This window comes from Homalodisca vitripennis, chromosome X (assembly GCF_021130785.1).
Source record: "Homalodisca vitripennis isolate AUS2020 chromosome X, UT_GWSS_2.1, whole genome shotgun sequence".
Classification (NCBI taxonomy): Eukaryota; Metazoa; Arthropoda; class Insecta; order Hemiptera; family Cicadellidae; genus Homalodisca; species Homalodisca vitripennis.
The window spans coordinates 96,208,773-96,225,704 of record NC_060215.1 but is presented as its reverse complement, the minus strand read 5'-3'; the positions used below and the strand labels follow the sequence as shown (position 1 = coordinate 96,225,704).

General features: G+C 33.0%; 1 protein-coding gene across 1 annotated transcript in view; it reads left to right on the top strand.

The window, feature by feature from the left end:
- Positions 1–16,932, top strand: part of LOC124369724 (ubiquitin-conjugating enzyme E2 H) — a 62,301-nt gene that overhangs the window by 31,423 nt on the left and 13,946 nt on the right. Inside the window, exons 3-4 of the mRNA XM_046827782.1 lie at positions 7,874–8,041; positions 13,579–13,707. Coding sequence (XP_046683738.1) covers positions 7,874–8,041; positions 13,579–13,707 — 297 coding nt within the window. The remainder of the gene's footprint in view (positions 1–7,873; positions 8,042–13,578; positions 13,708–16,932) is intronic.

Genomic DNA, 16,932 nt, shown 5'->3' with positions numbered 1-16,932 from the left:
CAGCCTATAAAACCTTCAAGTTTAGGTGTGCTATGGCCAGAAAGTTTTATGCACTTGTCTACATTTTAAGAAATTAAAAACTGCAAATTATAAACTGTACTAGCGGATCCTACGGACTTTGTTCCGCCTAATAGTCAATGAATGTGCAGATGTAGGATTTTAAAATGAATACATAATTATTCAGTTCAATATTTTATTATATCAGTACAATAAAGTACATGGGAATTGGCAAGAATACACTCTTCAGTGAAGCACCCTGTGATATACGACATTTTTCATCTTGTTTTCAGAACAAATAAAGCAGATGGTTTTCCAACTCTTGAACATGCCACATACAATTGACCATGTGAAAAACATGCATTTTATAGATTTAGACCACAAACTTTCAAAGATTAGCCTTGTGATTTATTTATCGTTATGGCTAATACAAGACGAATCGGAAATTGGTCATACTCAAACGGCATTGAGGTCATCGGAATCATTGGAATGAGAACTTTCTCGCCTTTAAATTTTCCTTTCAATATCTTCGCGTAAATCACAGTGATCGTCAGTTTAGTTATCACCAATCACGTTGCGTTGCACAGTTTGGTTGCTTTAGGTTCCGTAGCATGATTACTATTGAGCCAACCTTTAGTTGTAAATTGTGTGGTGGTAAGCCATGGTAAACATCCATGCAGTTTAAAAATTCAATAGGATATTTGGTGGCTTCATCTTTGTTACACAGTCAATAAATTTGAATGAATGAAGTGTATCATTAATTCCATTCTGAATTATGAAGTTTAATTCATCCACATCTTTATTCTTAGCTGCCAAAATTGCTTGCTTACTCAGCCATTCGTAATTTTTGTGATTAACAGTTATATTTGGGAACACGTTATTAATGAATTTGTCTTTCGATGAGGCAATATTACAGAAATTTTATGAAATGAAATGAATCCACTTTATTCTTTTACAGGAACTTGACTATTACCGATTGTCAGTAATTGCTCAGAGAAGTCTTCAGCATATATATCATTTAGCAATGCAACTCTCATGTTTGTTGTAAGTTTAAGATTCATCACATAGCGCCATAAATTCAACGATTTGAGGCAAGCGTTTATTTCATCGTTCCTCTTAGAATTACTGGCAGTGTTTGGCAGAAATAGCCAGACAGTAAAATCATTGTGCCTCCAAAACATTTCGAGTCATTGCGCAAGTCTTTCATGTACGTCGCCAGCAGAATATTCAATCCTTTTAAAACTAAAACTAATGATATTTACACCCACCATTCAATTGATTTCTCATTTTGATATTGAAACAATATCCATCTTTTCCTTCACAAAACATCAGGGGGTTGCACCCGAATTTGCGGATTAGCAAATGTTGCTATGTGTCATACGAACGATGTGTTTCAGATATTTGTTGCAGTTGCCCAGCATCACGACATGTAAGCACCATAATGCGTTTTTCCAAGTTTTCACCAACAATGAGGATTGCAACTTCATCTATTATTGGAGCATTAAATGTGCGTTTGTGTGTTCTAGCTGGTCATTTATCCGCTCTGATCACAACTTTGTAGTTGTCATTTAGCATGCGCTCCCAATCAGTCTTGAACAACCTGACTAAAGGCCGGGACACACATAACCGCACCGCACCCGACACGTCAGTCGGCCGTGTGTTGGCCGTCATACGGTGAAAGAATTGCAGCGCAGCTTTCAACCTGCAAGTCCACACATGTCCGCACCGACACCAGACCGTCGTGGCCGCATCGTGCCCGCACCGTCACCGATATGTGGAGTTTGAATTTTGACGGGCAAGGTGCGGTCTACGAGCGGCATCATATGTTGTTTACTGTTGCGTTCTTCTTCTTAAAACTATTTAAGTAGTCTACACGTTCTATTTTATTGAATTATTTAGTGTAGCCTACTAACTCTAAATAAATTTATTCCGGTATTTTGTAAGGGTCATATTTAGAATGTTTCTATGACATTTTTATTTTTTTATTTTTTTACTTCAATAAAGTAAAAATAAAAATATTTTATTTACAATAAGATTTTCAAGCAAGAAAACCCCATTTAAAAAATAAATAACAATAATAATAAATAATTTATTTCCCCATAATAACAAACTGAATATTGCAAATAAATATTATTGCCAGTGCTTAATAATAAATAATACTATGACATAACGTATTTACAATAGCAGTAAATAACAAATACAAAAAAAAATGTTTTCTACTTACTTTATTTCTAATTTATGTACTTAGAGTAATAAACTATAAAAAGTAGGTTACATCCTTTTAGATTTTTCTTTCTTTTTTTTAACTAATAATTAGGCCAATAGATTTACAAAATAAGGGAAATTTAGGTACCCCATAAGAGGCTGTGCCTGTGTTGGGGATACTACAGTATATACAAAAAGGGTAAAAAATAAAAATAGCGGAATCGAGCAAGAATGAAATGATAAAAATGAGTTATTGTAGTTTACGTAGTAAATAATGTACTATTACGTTTCAAAGTTTAAATTTAGTATAACTATTGTGCTGTATTAAACAAAAAGGATTTATGCATGATTTACAATTCAAATATTAGGCTTTACACATGTAACATTAAATATTATATTATAAATAATTATTTTATAATGCTCTAACGTGTCTATTTAAATATTATTATAACTTAGCAGACAAGACTAACCATACACTAATTTATTATCTTAAACAAAAACTTAATCATTTTGACCGATCAACCATACTCTAATTTTTTTAGAAAATATATTAATGTTTCTACTATTTTTGACTAATTCTGACAATAAATTATTTCTCCTCGGAGCTATAAAAGAAAAACATTTTGTAAAATCTGTTTTTGTATGTTCTCCAGTATATATTTTACAAATATTTACTATGTTTTACAAGTTATTATAAACGGGCTTGCAACATGGCAAACTCTCTGGCATCACACTATAGCTCTTGGGTTTAATACAAAAAACACCAAATATACTGTTTATAGTGTATTTGACCGAAATTCACTGCAATGAAACACAATGAACAAGAATAATTATAGGGATAAAAAATATAACCAAGATCATGATATTTACAAATTTTACATACTAGCTGATTGTACAAAGCTTTACTGTAGCATTGCAATGTTTCAATCACCACAGTGATTAATAAAAATAACAACAATGAAATTAACAATTATCTCAAGCAATACTTAATCTTCCGAATATTTGTTAAGTATCTGTCACTTCGAATTCAAAATAAACATGCTCTAGTACAAACAGTGAGATTGTTGCGCTCGGACTGCATACGGACATGTGCGGCCTCATGGTAACCGAGCCGAGCCCGCACCGACAATCGGCCGACTCACGTGTCGGGCACGGTGCGGTTATGTGTGTCCCAACCTTAATGCGTGATGTTCATGAAGTGTTGCAGCAGATCCTGAAGAGCTCTTTTCATTGTTGTGTTGATCTCTTGTCACTGATCAAGTTGTTCCTCCATGTATATTTTTAAAAATGTATGCTGTGCATCTTTGAGAGGTTGCAATGATCCGATTGTTTGGTGAATCTGTCCTTGTGTGTATATATATATATATATATATATATATATATACATATAAAAAAATTAAAAGCAAAATCAGTATTACTTATTTAAAATCACTTTATTTAGAATTTTATATGTATAATTTAGTGTTTACTGGAATAGATTTCTTGTATGGATAAGTATAGTATGTTGTTTTTCTATAAATACCTTGAATTTTGGATTATATCCAGGCTCCTCAATAATATTTGCCCCAAATGAAGTTATTTGGAAATAACTATTTTATTTATGAGTATTTGCTAAAAAATTTTGTGATTCCGGTGTTTTGACACTAAGCAATGAATGCAATGGCTCACGTGGTGGAGTCAAAATTGGTAGTTTCACTTTGCCACCAAGGCAGCACAATCCTGGTGTTTCTCCAGGATACTTTAATGCGTCACAATGCTCGCAAACATCGTCCATTGGCCCAATATGAACGGAAGCATGCAAGCTGTAGTCAATGTTGCAGTCATATCGAAATGCTACTTGATTAAAATGAATACTTGAATAAGCTCTTCTTGCACATCGATAATTATCTAGTTGTTGATCTCTGAGGTTTGCTCGATGATTTCGCATTGACAATCGAGCCGTTTCATGGACTGCCTCTCTTTGCAGTCTTGCCATACTAACACGGTGCCCTTCTCGTGCAACGTCTTGTTCTTCAGTGGTTTCATTTGCGATGTTTCGAATCCCAACTGCATTACGGCTTTGTTAGGAAAGATTAGATCTTCTCGGTTGCGTTGTTGTGCATTGTTAATAAAAATAATTCTTGCACTAAACAAACATATTACCTGTGAACTTAGCATTAATTCAAAACAAATCATATACAACATTACTTGAACTATCACTTGCGTTTTGTTATAACACATCACTATTATAACAGATCTTTTGCCTCTTTTATTATTACTATTGATAAAATATCATATTATTAATACTTATTATCCTATTCCCTACAAAGCTAAATACAAAAACATAAAAATTCATTCCAGCCGTTCTCGAGTTATAAATTGTGTAATTAACACGACTATATATATATATATATATATATATATATATATATATATATAGATGATATACGGGTGTTGTATGTATGTGCGGTAGCTAAAGGTGTTTCCTGTCATTTTTAGGGGCAGTGATTGAAGTATTGTTTTAAAAGAGAAAATTTGTTTCCTATCCAAAATACTTCTGATAGTAATTTATGATAAAACTACACTGTAATAGTAAGCTCTGTCTCTCACTAATACACTTAATACCTTTGGTATACAATAAGTTACATACACAGAAATCACATATATTCGAGATGATAAAAAAATGACAATGACTAAGAGACAACAGAAACGGTGAACTGGTTTTGTCTTCTTTTTCAGATCATAGGGTCACATTACTTTCACACAGTATCCAAGATATATCACCAGATTTCCCTGGATATCAATGGATCTTTGTTTTTACCCCTTCAAGCACAATTTTTATTTATTAGGAAAATAAAAAGATGCATATTATGTATTTTCCCTGTAGGCTCATATAAGATCATACAATCCATTTTACAATAAGCCGTATATAAGGGTTCAAAAAAATACTTGTTCTAAATAGACCATTTTATCAACCGCAAAATTATTCACAGTGAGTAACAAAGACTATTTATTTTGGGATATTCTTTGGCTTGATCAGCTTGAGTTTTATACTAAATTGATTTAGCATGTTTTAATTTTATTTCTTGCTCTCGTGATGGTCAATTTAAATTCATAAAATAAATGTATAGTTTATAGAGCTTCATGAATCCAAAGAGACTAAAGTCATTATGATATCTGGAACATAAATATATGTTTAATCTCACGAAAATCCGTGTGTGGCTGTGTGCAATCTCTGCACTCCCATTACGTTCTCTAAGCGCACATGATGTGCGCCTGACACACTTCTGTGGTTAGTAGTAACTGGCATTCATCAGTTTTTTTATGTCTTAAATTTGTAGTTTGTTTTATTCAATCATGTTTTCTTATATCTGTCAAATCCAAAAATAACCAAGGAGTGGTTCTTCAATTATGTTTTGGAGATAACACTCCATCATACTATTGTATAAAAATGAATCTAATGAATGATTTTGTTTTGTTGTTAACATTCTTTTGTGTTTTGTTGTCATATAACATAAAACAATAACATAGTTCACAGTAATTCAATTAAACTCTAGAGACATTTTTACAACATAACATACAGTATCAAGTTTGTCAGCATTGTTTGTATTAGCAATAAATTGGCTTTTTTAATGTATAAAAAGAAATATATTTTGTTATTTTTTGTTACATTTGTTTATTTTTCAGTAAAAAAATGTATAGTGGGTTTTGTTTTATTGTGTTTATTTAGAAAGATGTTATATCTTCTGGAAGACATAATCTGCTATCTGTATGGTTGATGGCTTGCCGGGCAGCTAAATTCAGCAGTTTTAGCGACTCTGTAATAGTGATTTTGAAATAAATGTGACATTAATGAGAATTTGGTACCGATTATAAGTCATCTAACCCTTTATTTAATAACATTTGATTTATGAGAATAGCTTGCACAAAATAAACAAATAAAGGAATATTGGGATAAATGCAGGAAATAATTGGGATCCTCAAAAATTACCAGGAATTTCTCACGAGGATGATCTTTGAAATGCAATTTTGTTTGTGAAAGAAAATAAAGAAACCTTAAAGAGAAACATCAATACAGAAACATCTTAATATAGCCCTAGATCATGGTTTCTGATCACACACACTTCTAGAATAACCAAACCGGCTCCCATCTGCAACTTGGAAATAGATCAGATGAAGGACCTAAATAGACATTGCCAAGACCCATAAACCATTGATTCTACCATAGGCCTAAGCAGGATGTCAAAGACATTGAACCTTATTTTAAAAGTGGTGTTCTTTTTATAACTGGACTAAACTTCACTTTCTTCTGAAACCAATAATAATCTGTAAGTGTGTCCTTAGGAGGGTGAGGGAATCAATATTTTGTGTCAGATAATATGAGATAGTGATGTTACCTACCTAAGTGAGAGAATGTTAGGAGGTATTATGTAGTTGACTCTGATTTATTATAATTTGTTAGCACAATCAAGATCATAAAGAAAGACAATAATTATTCAACTATAGTTGACAACATTAATAGAATATAAATCATCAATATTTTCACCTGAACATTAATAATAATCGATTTGTGTACTAGAGCATGATATTGATAAAATGTTGTGTTTTAATAACATTGTAAAGCTTGGACTATTGCGATGTTGGGTTTTATAAAAGGACTCTTGTTTATGGACGAGGTTAGGAACAGCACAGTTTCTTAAGAAGATTAAGATTATCATACTATTGTTTTAAAAGATTGTAAAACTGGATAAATAGATCTGATACATTTTATGATAGCTAACGGCATGGACATAAAACTTGGTTTAAATAATGGTCCTGTATCTAGCAGGGGTAACTGTAAACCAAATATGCATTTCTTAATTTTAGAATAAGTAGTAGTAATTAGGATTGTCAAACTTTGAATGTTTATTCAATGTTAAGTACCACAAATTACTACATCAAGTAATTTTATAACTTTAAAAGGAAGTAATACAAGCCCTAAAAAGTTCAAAATGGTATAATATCTTTTATATTTGATAAGCTTTAAATTATGTATAGCACTTGGGTTTGCTGTCTTTGTGTATCAGTTAGAGTCTACATATATGGGCAAAATCATAGACAACATAAAATAGAGAGGTAAAAAAGTAATTTGTACATCCATGGGAATTTCTCCCTTTTATTATTACACATTATGCATTAGAGGAACCAAGCAGAAGGTTTAGGAAGTAAATAACTGACAGGAAAACTTATATAAACACATAATTAAGATTAGTACAAAAAACATGTGAAGTCTCTTATCAAAATGTCCATTTTCTTGATCCAAAATCTAATTTGACTTGGCACTATTATTGATATTGAAAACCAAACTCAATATGAAGTGTAAAAAGCTTTAACATCACTAACACAACTTCGAGTCGTGTTATATTAAGCTTTTGGTGAAAAGTAAGTTCTTATTTACCCATTCCATAATAAGTAATTTCAATAACATTTAAGTAATATAGTTAAAGGCAATCCGCTCTAATACTAATAATAAAGCTGGAAAATTGTATGGCACCGATAGTTATAACGGTTAAATTACTGTGATAGTTCCTCTATCGGCAAGTAGTGACTCATCTTCCAACCCCACAATTTCATGTAATACTCATACCATGTATTTTTTTGACAGTTACAGCAAATCTCATGAAATTATTACTATAATTTTTTTTTATTTCAGCACCGTATGAAGGGGGAATATGGAAAGTTCGTGTACATTTGCCCGAACACTACCCATTCAAGTCACCTTCAATAGGATTCATGAACAAAGTCTATCACCCAAATATTGATGAAGTGTCTGGCACCGTCTGTCTAGATGTTATTAACCAAGCATGGACAGCTCTTTATGGTAAGTTCTAAATTATCAACTGTTAAGAGTTAAAAGTTGCCATGTGTATTATTAAAGATAACTCCAGAAAAATGCTTGATATAGGGTCATGTGTAGTAAGTTAAGCAGTTCACAAATTATTGAGCTATTATTGCTTTAACAAAAATCTCTTAAATTTGAGTATTTATTGAATTAGTATGTATATTTCAGGTGATTGTTATTTTGTAAATTCTACTTTAATATTAATAGTGTATTTGTTGAATTATGATTTACAACAAATATGGGGGAAAAGTATGGATATTAGCATCTGTATCTAAATCAACTCCAGTGCCAGATTCATAGGATGGGGTATTATAATTTAGGCACATATTGTAAATGGAAACATGAAGAGGTAATAACATTTCAAAAAGTAAATATAACTTAATAAAAATAGTAGTTATTGATGTTTATAAAAGTTTGTATTAATTTAAAAAGAGTTTAAGTATAATACTTAAAACCTTAAGGATATCAAAGAAGTAAAAACATAGGTGTTTGCCAACTGATAATAATTTCTTTTTGATAAATTTGATGAAAGTTATCAATTTTTGGGGATAAAATGGAGATAGAACTAAATTTATAGTGGCAAGAGATTATTTGTGTCATTTCAGTGTAACTATGACAGATATAGTAGCCACAGGAATAATATTGTTAAATGTTACAAAATAATTGTGTCCTGATAAAAATATAGGTAAATTTGTTTTTTTTAGGAATTTTCATTGACTGTTTGATTTTTGTGGATATATGCGTAAATTTTTAGTCACCTTTTCAAATGTTATGTGCTTAAGTAGTTCTAAGTAGACTGTGTCTTATTCAAAATGAAATATAACAATGAAGCTTGGATGCATTACATAAGACTTTTAAGACACCATCTAGAAGTTTGTAGAAGATTTAAGTTTGCTGTGGAGTGTAATTCAGGAGTGGTAATCTAGATTAACTAAAAACATCTTGCAATTGGCTGTATTAACATATGCCTCTGACCAAAGAGATAATTTTTGGTCTAAGGCCAACAAATATTAAATTAGTAATGATAGCTTTATCAGATGTGTGAAGTATTTAGGAATTTTGATTGGTAATAATTTGGCTCGAGCTATTCATATTCATGTTTTATTTCTCTTAAACTGTCAATTATCTACTTGCTACAATCATCTACTTACTAAGATGATTGACCTCCTGTGTTAGCAATAATTATATATGAACAGCATACTTTACATACTCTCAATCTATTATAAGTGGGACTAATCTAACTTAAGTGAACAATCTAAAAATTCTTTCAACATTACACTTAATCAAAATTAGGATTTGCATTGTGGTAGATTATCATACACTAAACAGAACTCTGAATAACTATTGTACTAGGTTAAAAAAAAAAAAAAACTATAGCAAATTAAATCAGTTTACTGATTGATATATCATTAGACGTGTTATTGATTATTTTATTACTGAGCCCTTTAAATGGCTACCAACGAATTTTTATTTTTTGAAATGAAATGAATATCTTTGTGAATTATACTGCATTGTTCTAGGCCTTATATTTGTTTTGTATAGCTTTGTTTTTTATTGTTGTTTTATTCTGTAATTCCAAGAATATTGTCTTTTTTATATGCTTTTACTTTTACAGTTATTCATTCTGCTGAGAACATTGTTGTAAATAATTTTAAAATTATTGTATTGTGCAGTGTTGCTTTAAGAGCTAACTTTTACATCATCAGTGTAGCATTTAGGTATAGTAAAAGTGAGCTGAACTCTGAAATTCATTGTAAAATACAAAAGAACCTACAAAAAGTGGACTGGACAGATACTGATATTAGCAGCTCTAGAAGAAAATATTTAACATGCTACGGTCCAGTCCCCAGTTGGCTGTGCGATTCTGCTACGTTCCAGGCCCCCGTTTGTTGTCGCAATTTTCTCACAATCGGTATTCAAAGTGTGCTGCCCCTCGTTGGTTATGCGACTTGCTTCGTGTTGGCTAACTCTTATTGTTCCAAGTTGATATTTAAATAACGATCAAACTTCAATGTCTGTGGTGTTGTTGAAAGTGTAGTTTGTATTAATGAAAGTAGGCTACACGTTATATATATATATATATATATATATATATATATATATATATCACTAGCACTGGGTCTATATTATCTCAGGTTTTTTAAGTAGGTTGAATAATGGTTCAAACTTATTTTCTTACTTACCACATTTCTTTGTAGATGGGATTCTCAATGAAAGACAAAGCAAATGACTTTGATATCAATTTATTTTATATTACACTGTCTAATTCTACTCACTTTGCTTTGATAATTTGAGAATCTAACACAACATCCCATCCCTAATTACAACTTCAATGCACTATTGTAAAGTTTCAAATTTCATCACTACTGTACTAGGAGGATCTATAGACGTCCTTATTGCTTCAAGTCCAGACAGAGAAGAAGGATTCTCTGTATAAAACTACGCATACCGGCTCACACAATGTTCATCCCCTCTCCCGTTCAAATCAGCGTCTTCACGATTGAATATAATTTGATTCTTTTCTTATAATTGTTGAAATTTATCATGTTCACTATAATTGATCAATTTAAGTCTTTCTATTTTCTTTTATTATTTTTCTAAAGCTTTTTTATTTAAATTTTTAGCAACATGTGCTTTCTGACGTCATCAATACGCAAGTCATTTTATCCCACAATTGGCTTTTCTGCGTAATTTTATTTAGTACTTTTGTAAAACACGAATTTTGGTTATGTTTGACTTATTTTAATTAATTAAATTTGTTCCCGTATAAAGTTTAATATATTTCTCCGTTATTAATTAAATAAATCTCAATTCCGACAACATGTGATTCACTGACGTCACAGTCTGCCAATTCCCCGCGCGAATATTCAAATGTCGTAATTTGACCTGTCACAAACAAAACATAGGCTTCATTTAAATAAGTGCGGTAAGCTACAGTTAGTTGAGGCAATAAGATCCAGCATGATGAGCCACACACGTAAGCCTGAGCCTGAGCTTCAAGAGAAGTGTTCTATCTCTGTAAAACCGGAACTGGAAGACACCAGTCAAGCCACATCACAACCCGGAGGCCAGTTATCTGCTCCCACCACTCCACTTTACAGTTTCAAGTCCCACACTGAATTGCAACAACCAGATACTACTGGGTCGTCTGAGACTGATATAAACTTGATCACTGCTAGTAATAAGATCAAGTTTACCACTACTTATAAAATAGATTGTAATTCTACAAACCAAGGTAATGTAAATTTGCTTACACCCAGTAACACACAGTAGCCATTATAACCCACTCTCATACATCCAGTAACACACAGTAGCCATTATAACCCACTCTCATACATCCAGTAACACACAGTAGCCATTATAACCCACTCTCATACACCCAGTAACACACAGTAGCCATTATAACCCACTCTCATACACCCAGTAACACACAGTAGCCATTATAACCCACTCTCATACACCCAGTAACACACAGTAGCCATTATAACCCACTCTCATACACCCAGTAACACACAGTAGCCATTATAACCCACTCTCATACATCCAGTATTACTAACACTGAAAACAAACAGGATAACTGTGTTAAGAATTTTTGAACCTAGCACATAAAATTAAGTAACAATCATACTAAGAGAGAGAGATTGACATCATTAATACCTCCCCTGATTCCAATAAATTCTCTGTTTTCACTGCAATATCCAAGGTATTAGCCAAAGCTTAAAATAGAGTGTTTTAATGTATTTATACAACCTTTCATAATAAGCCTTCTGTAATCTTTTTTTACAGAATTTTGGTTGAATAATAATATTCTCTTTCAGTCTCTTTAAGGAAAAAGTCAATTAGGGGTGGAGCTTGCATCTTGGTTAAAGATTGTGTTCCGGCAATCCCAATTCCTGAACTATGTGATATATCTGTGGAGGATGTTTTTCCGTGGAGCAGGGGGATGCTGTGGTGAAGTGTACTGTTCAAGAAGTCGTGTATGTGGCCACCGCAGTTGTGTATTAAATACATAAGGTTCAATATTACAAATCTCAATATTACAAATATTGCATGTTGTACATTTATGCCTGCAATTTTAAATGTAAGCAACATTTGTTACCAAGTTTAGCCTCAATTATAGTATTATTTTCTGCATATTAATAATATATTACTGTTATCTTTATTCATACACACACTCACCTGGAATTTTGTATATAAAATAATATATTGTTTTTTATTTAAATGAAATGTTTGTCTATAAAATATTTGTCGACTGTCTCAGTTCCTTTTGCTAAATGTCCATTAATAAGACTCGATTGTGTTAGTATAAACTGAGAGTAGTTGTATATATTTAAAATCAGCTTTTCTGTTCTGTCAACAGAGGTTGTTTTTATACAAAACAGTTGATGGCTGAAAATCCAAGGGGTTAAAGTTCCTGTCTCAAGTTCTGTATATAGAAATTAAGCCCTAGATAAGTAATGGGCCTTAAGAGATCCCCGCTGTGTAAAATGATACAGATCATTTCAGGTTTGAAAAGATGTCTTCAGAATAAAGTGTATACGATTTCATGCTTTTATGTTTCCTCCTTTTATGACAACTTATTTTAATGCATTCTTTATTAGACTTTTAAATACTATGAATGCTTCTCTACTTTGTTGTAAAATTTTGTATAATAGGTGTCTTTTAAAATTAACTTTTAATTTGGTTTTAATGTTGGACTAATTAATCACAGATTTACATGATCTTCCTCTATTCACATCTGGCCTGATGAAAGAAATGTATAAATTCACATTGTGAAAAATGATTATTCCTAGATTAAAACTAGCCCAACACTCCATTCAAGTGTTTTTAATACTATATTAAGCACTATTTTTCAAACATTTACATCGCTAACTACTCAGTTTTAATATACGTTATTAGAATGTTGGATAGTTTGCTTTACTGTTATTTGTTTTTTTAACCAACACCATAATATTGTGTTTTCTTGGTTTAGTTTAGTCCAGAATGGGAGATCAAATACTAGATGTAACTATCATCAATATAACACCCGGCAACGGATGAATTGGCAATCTCTTCTCATCAATTGGCACTTTTTTGCAAAAACCTCAATATGCAGGAATTATGTTTTATAACAGAATGCCAGAAAATATTATATTAGACATTTTTTTCCCTAAATTCAAAAATAAACTTAAACAATTCTTAATAATAATAAGGCATTTTATCTATTTATACAAAATGCCTTATTCATTCACTGATCTCTGAAAAAAAAAACAAATTTACTGTTTATATTAAATATGTGATTAATTCTATATATTGGTATGAAAATAATATCAATTGAAAATTAAGATTGAATTTAAGTTCTGCAATTTAGGTTTATTATTTTAAGACTGGACACCATTCAATGTATTCTTGTAACACTGACGAATAAAGAATATTTTATTGATTGATCGATCACTCATTCTTTTCCCTTTCTCAGTACAATCAATCTTTTTTCAGCTAAGCATTTGAAATTATATATAACATTTTGTTCTTTTCAGATTTATCAAATATATTTGAGTCGTTTCTCCCACAACTGCTCACATACCCAAACCCCATTGACCCCCTCAATGGTGATGCCGCAGCCATGTACTTACACAAACCAGACGAGTACAAAAAGAAAGTACATGGTAAGTATTAGTCTTAATTTAATAACATACCTTACCGTAAAGTTTTAAATGAGTTAAGTTCATTTAAAGAGTGTAATGTATTCATATTTTAGATTAATTATTCTCACTACCTTTGTTAGACATTTATTACGTCTAAAAAAAGTGTCATAACTTTTTACATTATGTCAGTCTTATATTGTGCTGGTTACTACAAGAAAAATGAAAATGTACTATTATACGTAGTATTTTCGTATACACTCTTTTTTGTTCAAACCAGTATATATACCACCGTATACGGATATAAATAATTTATTTTAGAATTAAAAAAATTAATTATATTGTATCAGGATCACTGTTTATTGTCAAAATGGTTTATGCACCTTAGTTCCATCAAAGCAATCCTAAATTTATCCTTCAGTGGACTATCTAGTTTCTAGCAATAGGAAAATATCACTTACTGATGAGGTCTTCAAGATTTAAATGACAAGTAAAACATGAAAACACATAACGTTAACAGTTTGACCAAGTAAACACACGCACACGTGCGCGCGCACACACACACACACACACACACACACACACACGCACATACACACATGCACAATTACTGTGGTTGATCATTGTAATTATTCCAATTTTGCACACTCTGAATATTGTAATCATATACATGAGTGAATGTTAGGCTCAACTACTAATGTACATATAGTGTTATGTATTTTTTTATGTCGTCACATATCACCATGTAACAGTGGTAGATAACATGTCAATCTGCTAAAAACACCTAAACTAAATTAGAATATAAATTAAATATAAAATATAACTTGTAAGGTCAAACATATAGTAATTAAAATTAAACATTAAACTCTAGGCATCAAATACATATAATCAACAGCAAACCAAATGAATGAATGAATCTCTGACAAAACATTATAATCATTAAAAATTGCTGTTTATACAGTATGTTTATTTTTATTTTTTAAATCCTGGAAACCTCAGAAATGAGTGGTATTAAAATGCTTGAAGCTTAAATAGCTTGCTGAAAGATACATTTGAGATTGCAAAGATGGCTAACAACAATAACTATGTACCTTCATCAGACAGTTCAAACTGTAGTCATGTACTACTATAGTTTTGACATTTAATAAGTAATCTTCTGGTGTTGGTGTCAATAAATATTAAAAGCGAGGATTATTCATTTGGAGTCATCATAGTTTAACATTTATGAACACAGCACAAAACACAACAAATAAATGAATAAAGTGAGAAACACAACATTTGATAGACCTATCACACATGAATATTAAACATGATATAACATTTCGATCGGCAGAAGATCAGCTGATCGATCGGTTGGCAAGATCGGTTGACGCTGTTGCGGTGGAGTGATGTGTTGATCAAATAATGGGAGCTGAATTGTAGCTTCTCATTTAACATGAGTTCACCTAATGGATTCCTTTTAGAATGTTTATAAGTTTTATATTCTTCAAGCGTGTTTAATTTGCTGCCTTTGAGACATTAATGTAAAACTTCCATATTTTCATTAATTCCATTTATTGTGTGGTTCTCATCCATCAGATGTTAGCGAACGATGAAGTCTGTTTTTTTAATTTAGGTTTCGGGCAATACTCTTTAAATCTTTGGCTAAACAATCTGCCTATTTTTTTTTTTTTTTTTTTTTTTTTTTTTTTTTCCTTTGGGATATTGGGGTGGATTCCTAGGTCCTCACACGTCAACCTGAGCTTATTGTGTGCCCCTTTAATGTTAGAGGGTAAGCCTATCTTCGTGCCCTTAATTAGGCTAAGAAGCTTTTCCCCGATACTAGCATCTGGTTCGTCGCCTGGTTGTTTTATCACCGAAAAGAGCCCTTCTCCTTGCTCCCAGTCTCTCACAGTCCAGTATTATGTGTTTTGCAGTCTCTTCAGACTTATTGCAGAGTCTACACTCCGAGTCCTCATTTCGTAAACCTAGAGTGTTTAGGTGTTTCCTGAAGTGGCCGTGTCCAGTGATCAAGGCAATCACTTGCTTAACCTGATCCCTCCCCAGCCCCCATCAGCCATCTGGTGAATCCGGAGCTAGAATCGGCAAGCAGTCTTTTGCCGAGTGCTTGTCCTTGGTGACTCTGCCACCGCAAGCGGTGTGTCTTCCTGGACCATTTGTTTATACTTTGATAAGCGGCTGACTTGCTTATACCACAACTCGGTTTCTGGACCGGTGTATGGCATGCTTGCTCCGCTTTTGGCAAGCCTGTCGGCGCATTCGTTGCCACCTATGCCTGTGTGGCCCGGTACCCCAACCAAGACGCACACAGTTGCGTGATCCAAGCTTGGCAGAGAGTGTTAAAGCACTCCCACACAAGCTTGGATGAAATGCTGTTGGAGTCAAGAGCTTTAAGAGCTGCCTGACTGTCTGACATTATACAGATGTTCATTTCCTGGTACCTTCTGGTGAGGCCTAGGTTGGCACAGGCTAGGATACCATAGATTTCGGCTTGAAATATGGAGCAGTTCCGACCCAAACTGCCGCTAAGGGCAGTTCTAGGGGATTGACTAAACACTCCATATCCAGTTCTACCCTTAATAAGCGAGCCATCCGTGTACCAGACAAAGCTCTTTCTTATTGTTGGGATGTTATCTTGCGATTTCCACTCATCTCTGAGTAGAAGTCAACAGAGAATGGCTTATTGAATACGAACTCCGTTCTCATTGTGTCGGAGACCATTTCGAGAATAGCGCTTGGGTTTACAGCTTCAGTGATGGCGCCATGGCTCGCGTTAGACGCGCCATTCCTCCACAAGCCAGCAACCATCAGCCGATAAGCTGACTTACGCGCTTCAGCTTTTATATGAACATCAAGAGGTAGAAGTCCTAAAGCCACCTCGAGGGTCGCTGAGGGACTGCTCCTGAATGCTCCGGTTTACAAAGATTGTGCCAAGCCTTTGTAAGCTTTCAAGCTTGGCTTTGGCAGTTACCTGATTCACCTTTGTCCACCAGACTAATGAACCATAAGTGATTTGAGGCCTTACAACTGCTTTGTAAAGCCATAGTGCTATATGGGTTTTACGCCCCATGAGATTCCTGCAAGTCTCCTGGACGTCATGAGCGCCCACTTTGCTTTGTGCAGGATATAATTAAGATGATCATTCCACGTAAGCTTATGGTCTAGAGTCAGTCCTAAATATTTGACTGTCTTTGACCACTCCAGCTGAGTGGATGCGAGTTTCAGCCTAGAAAGAGACTCTAGGTTCTT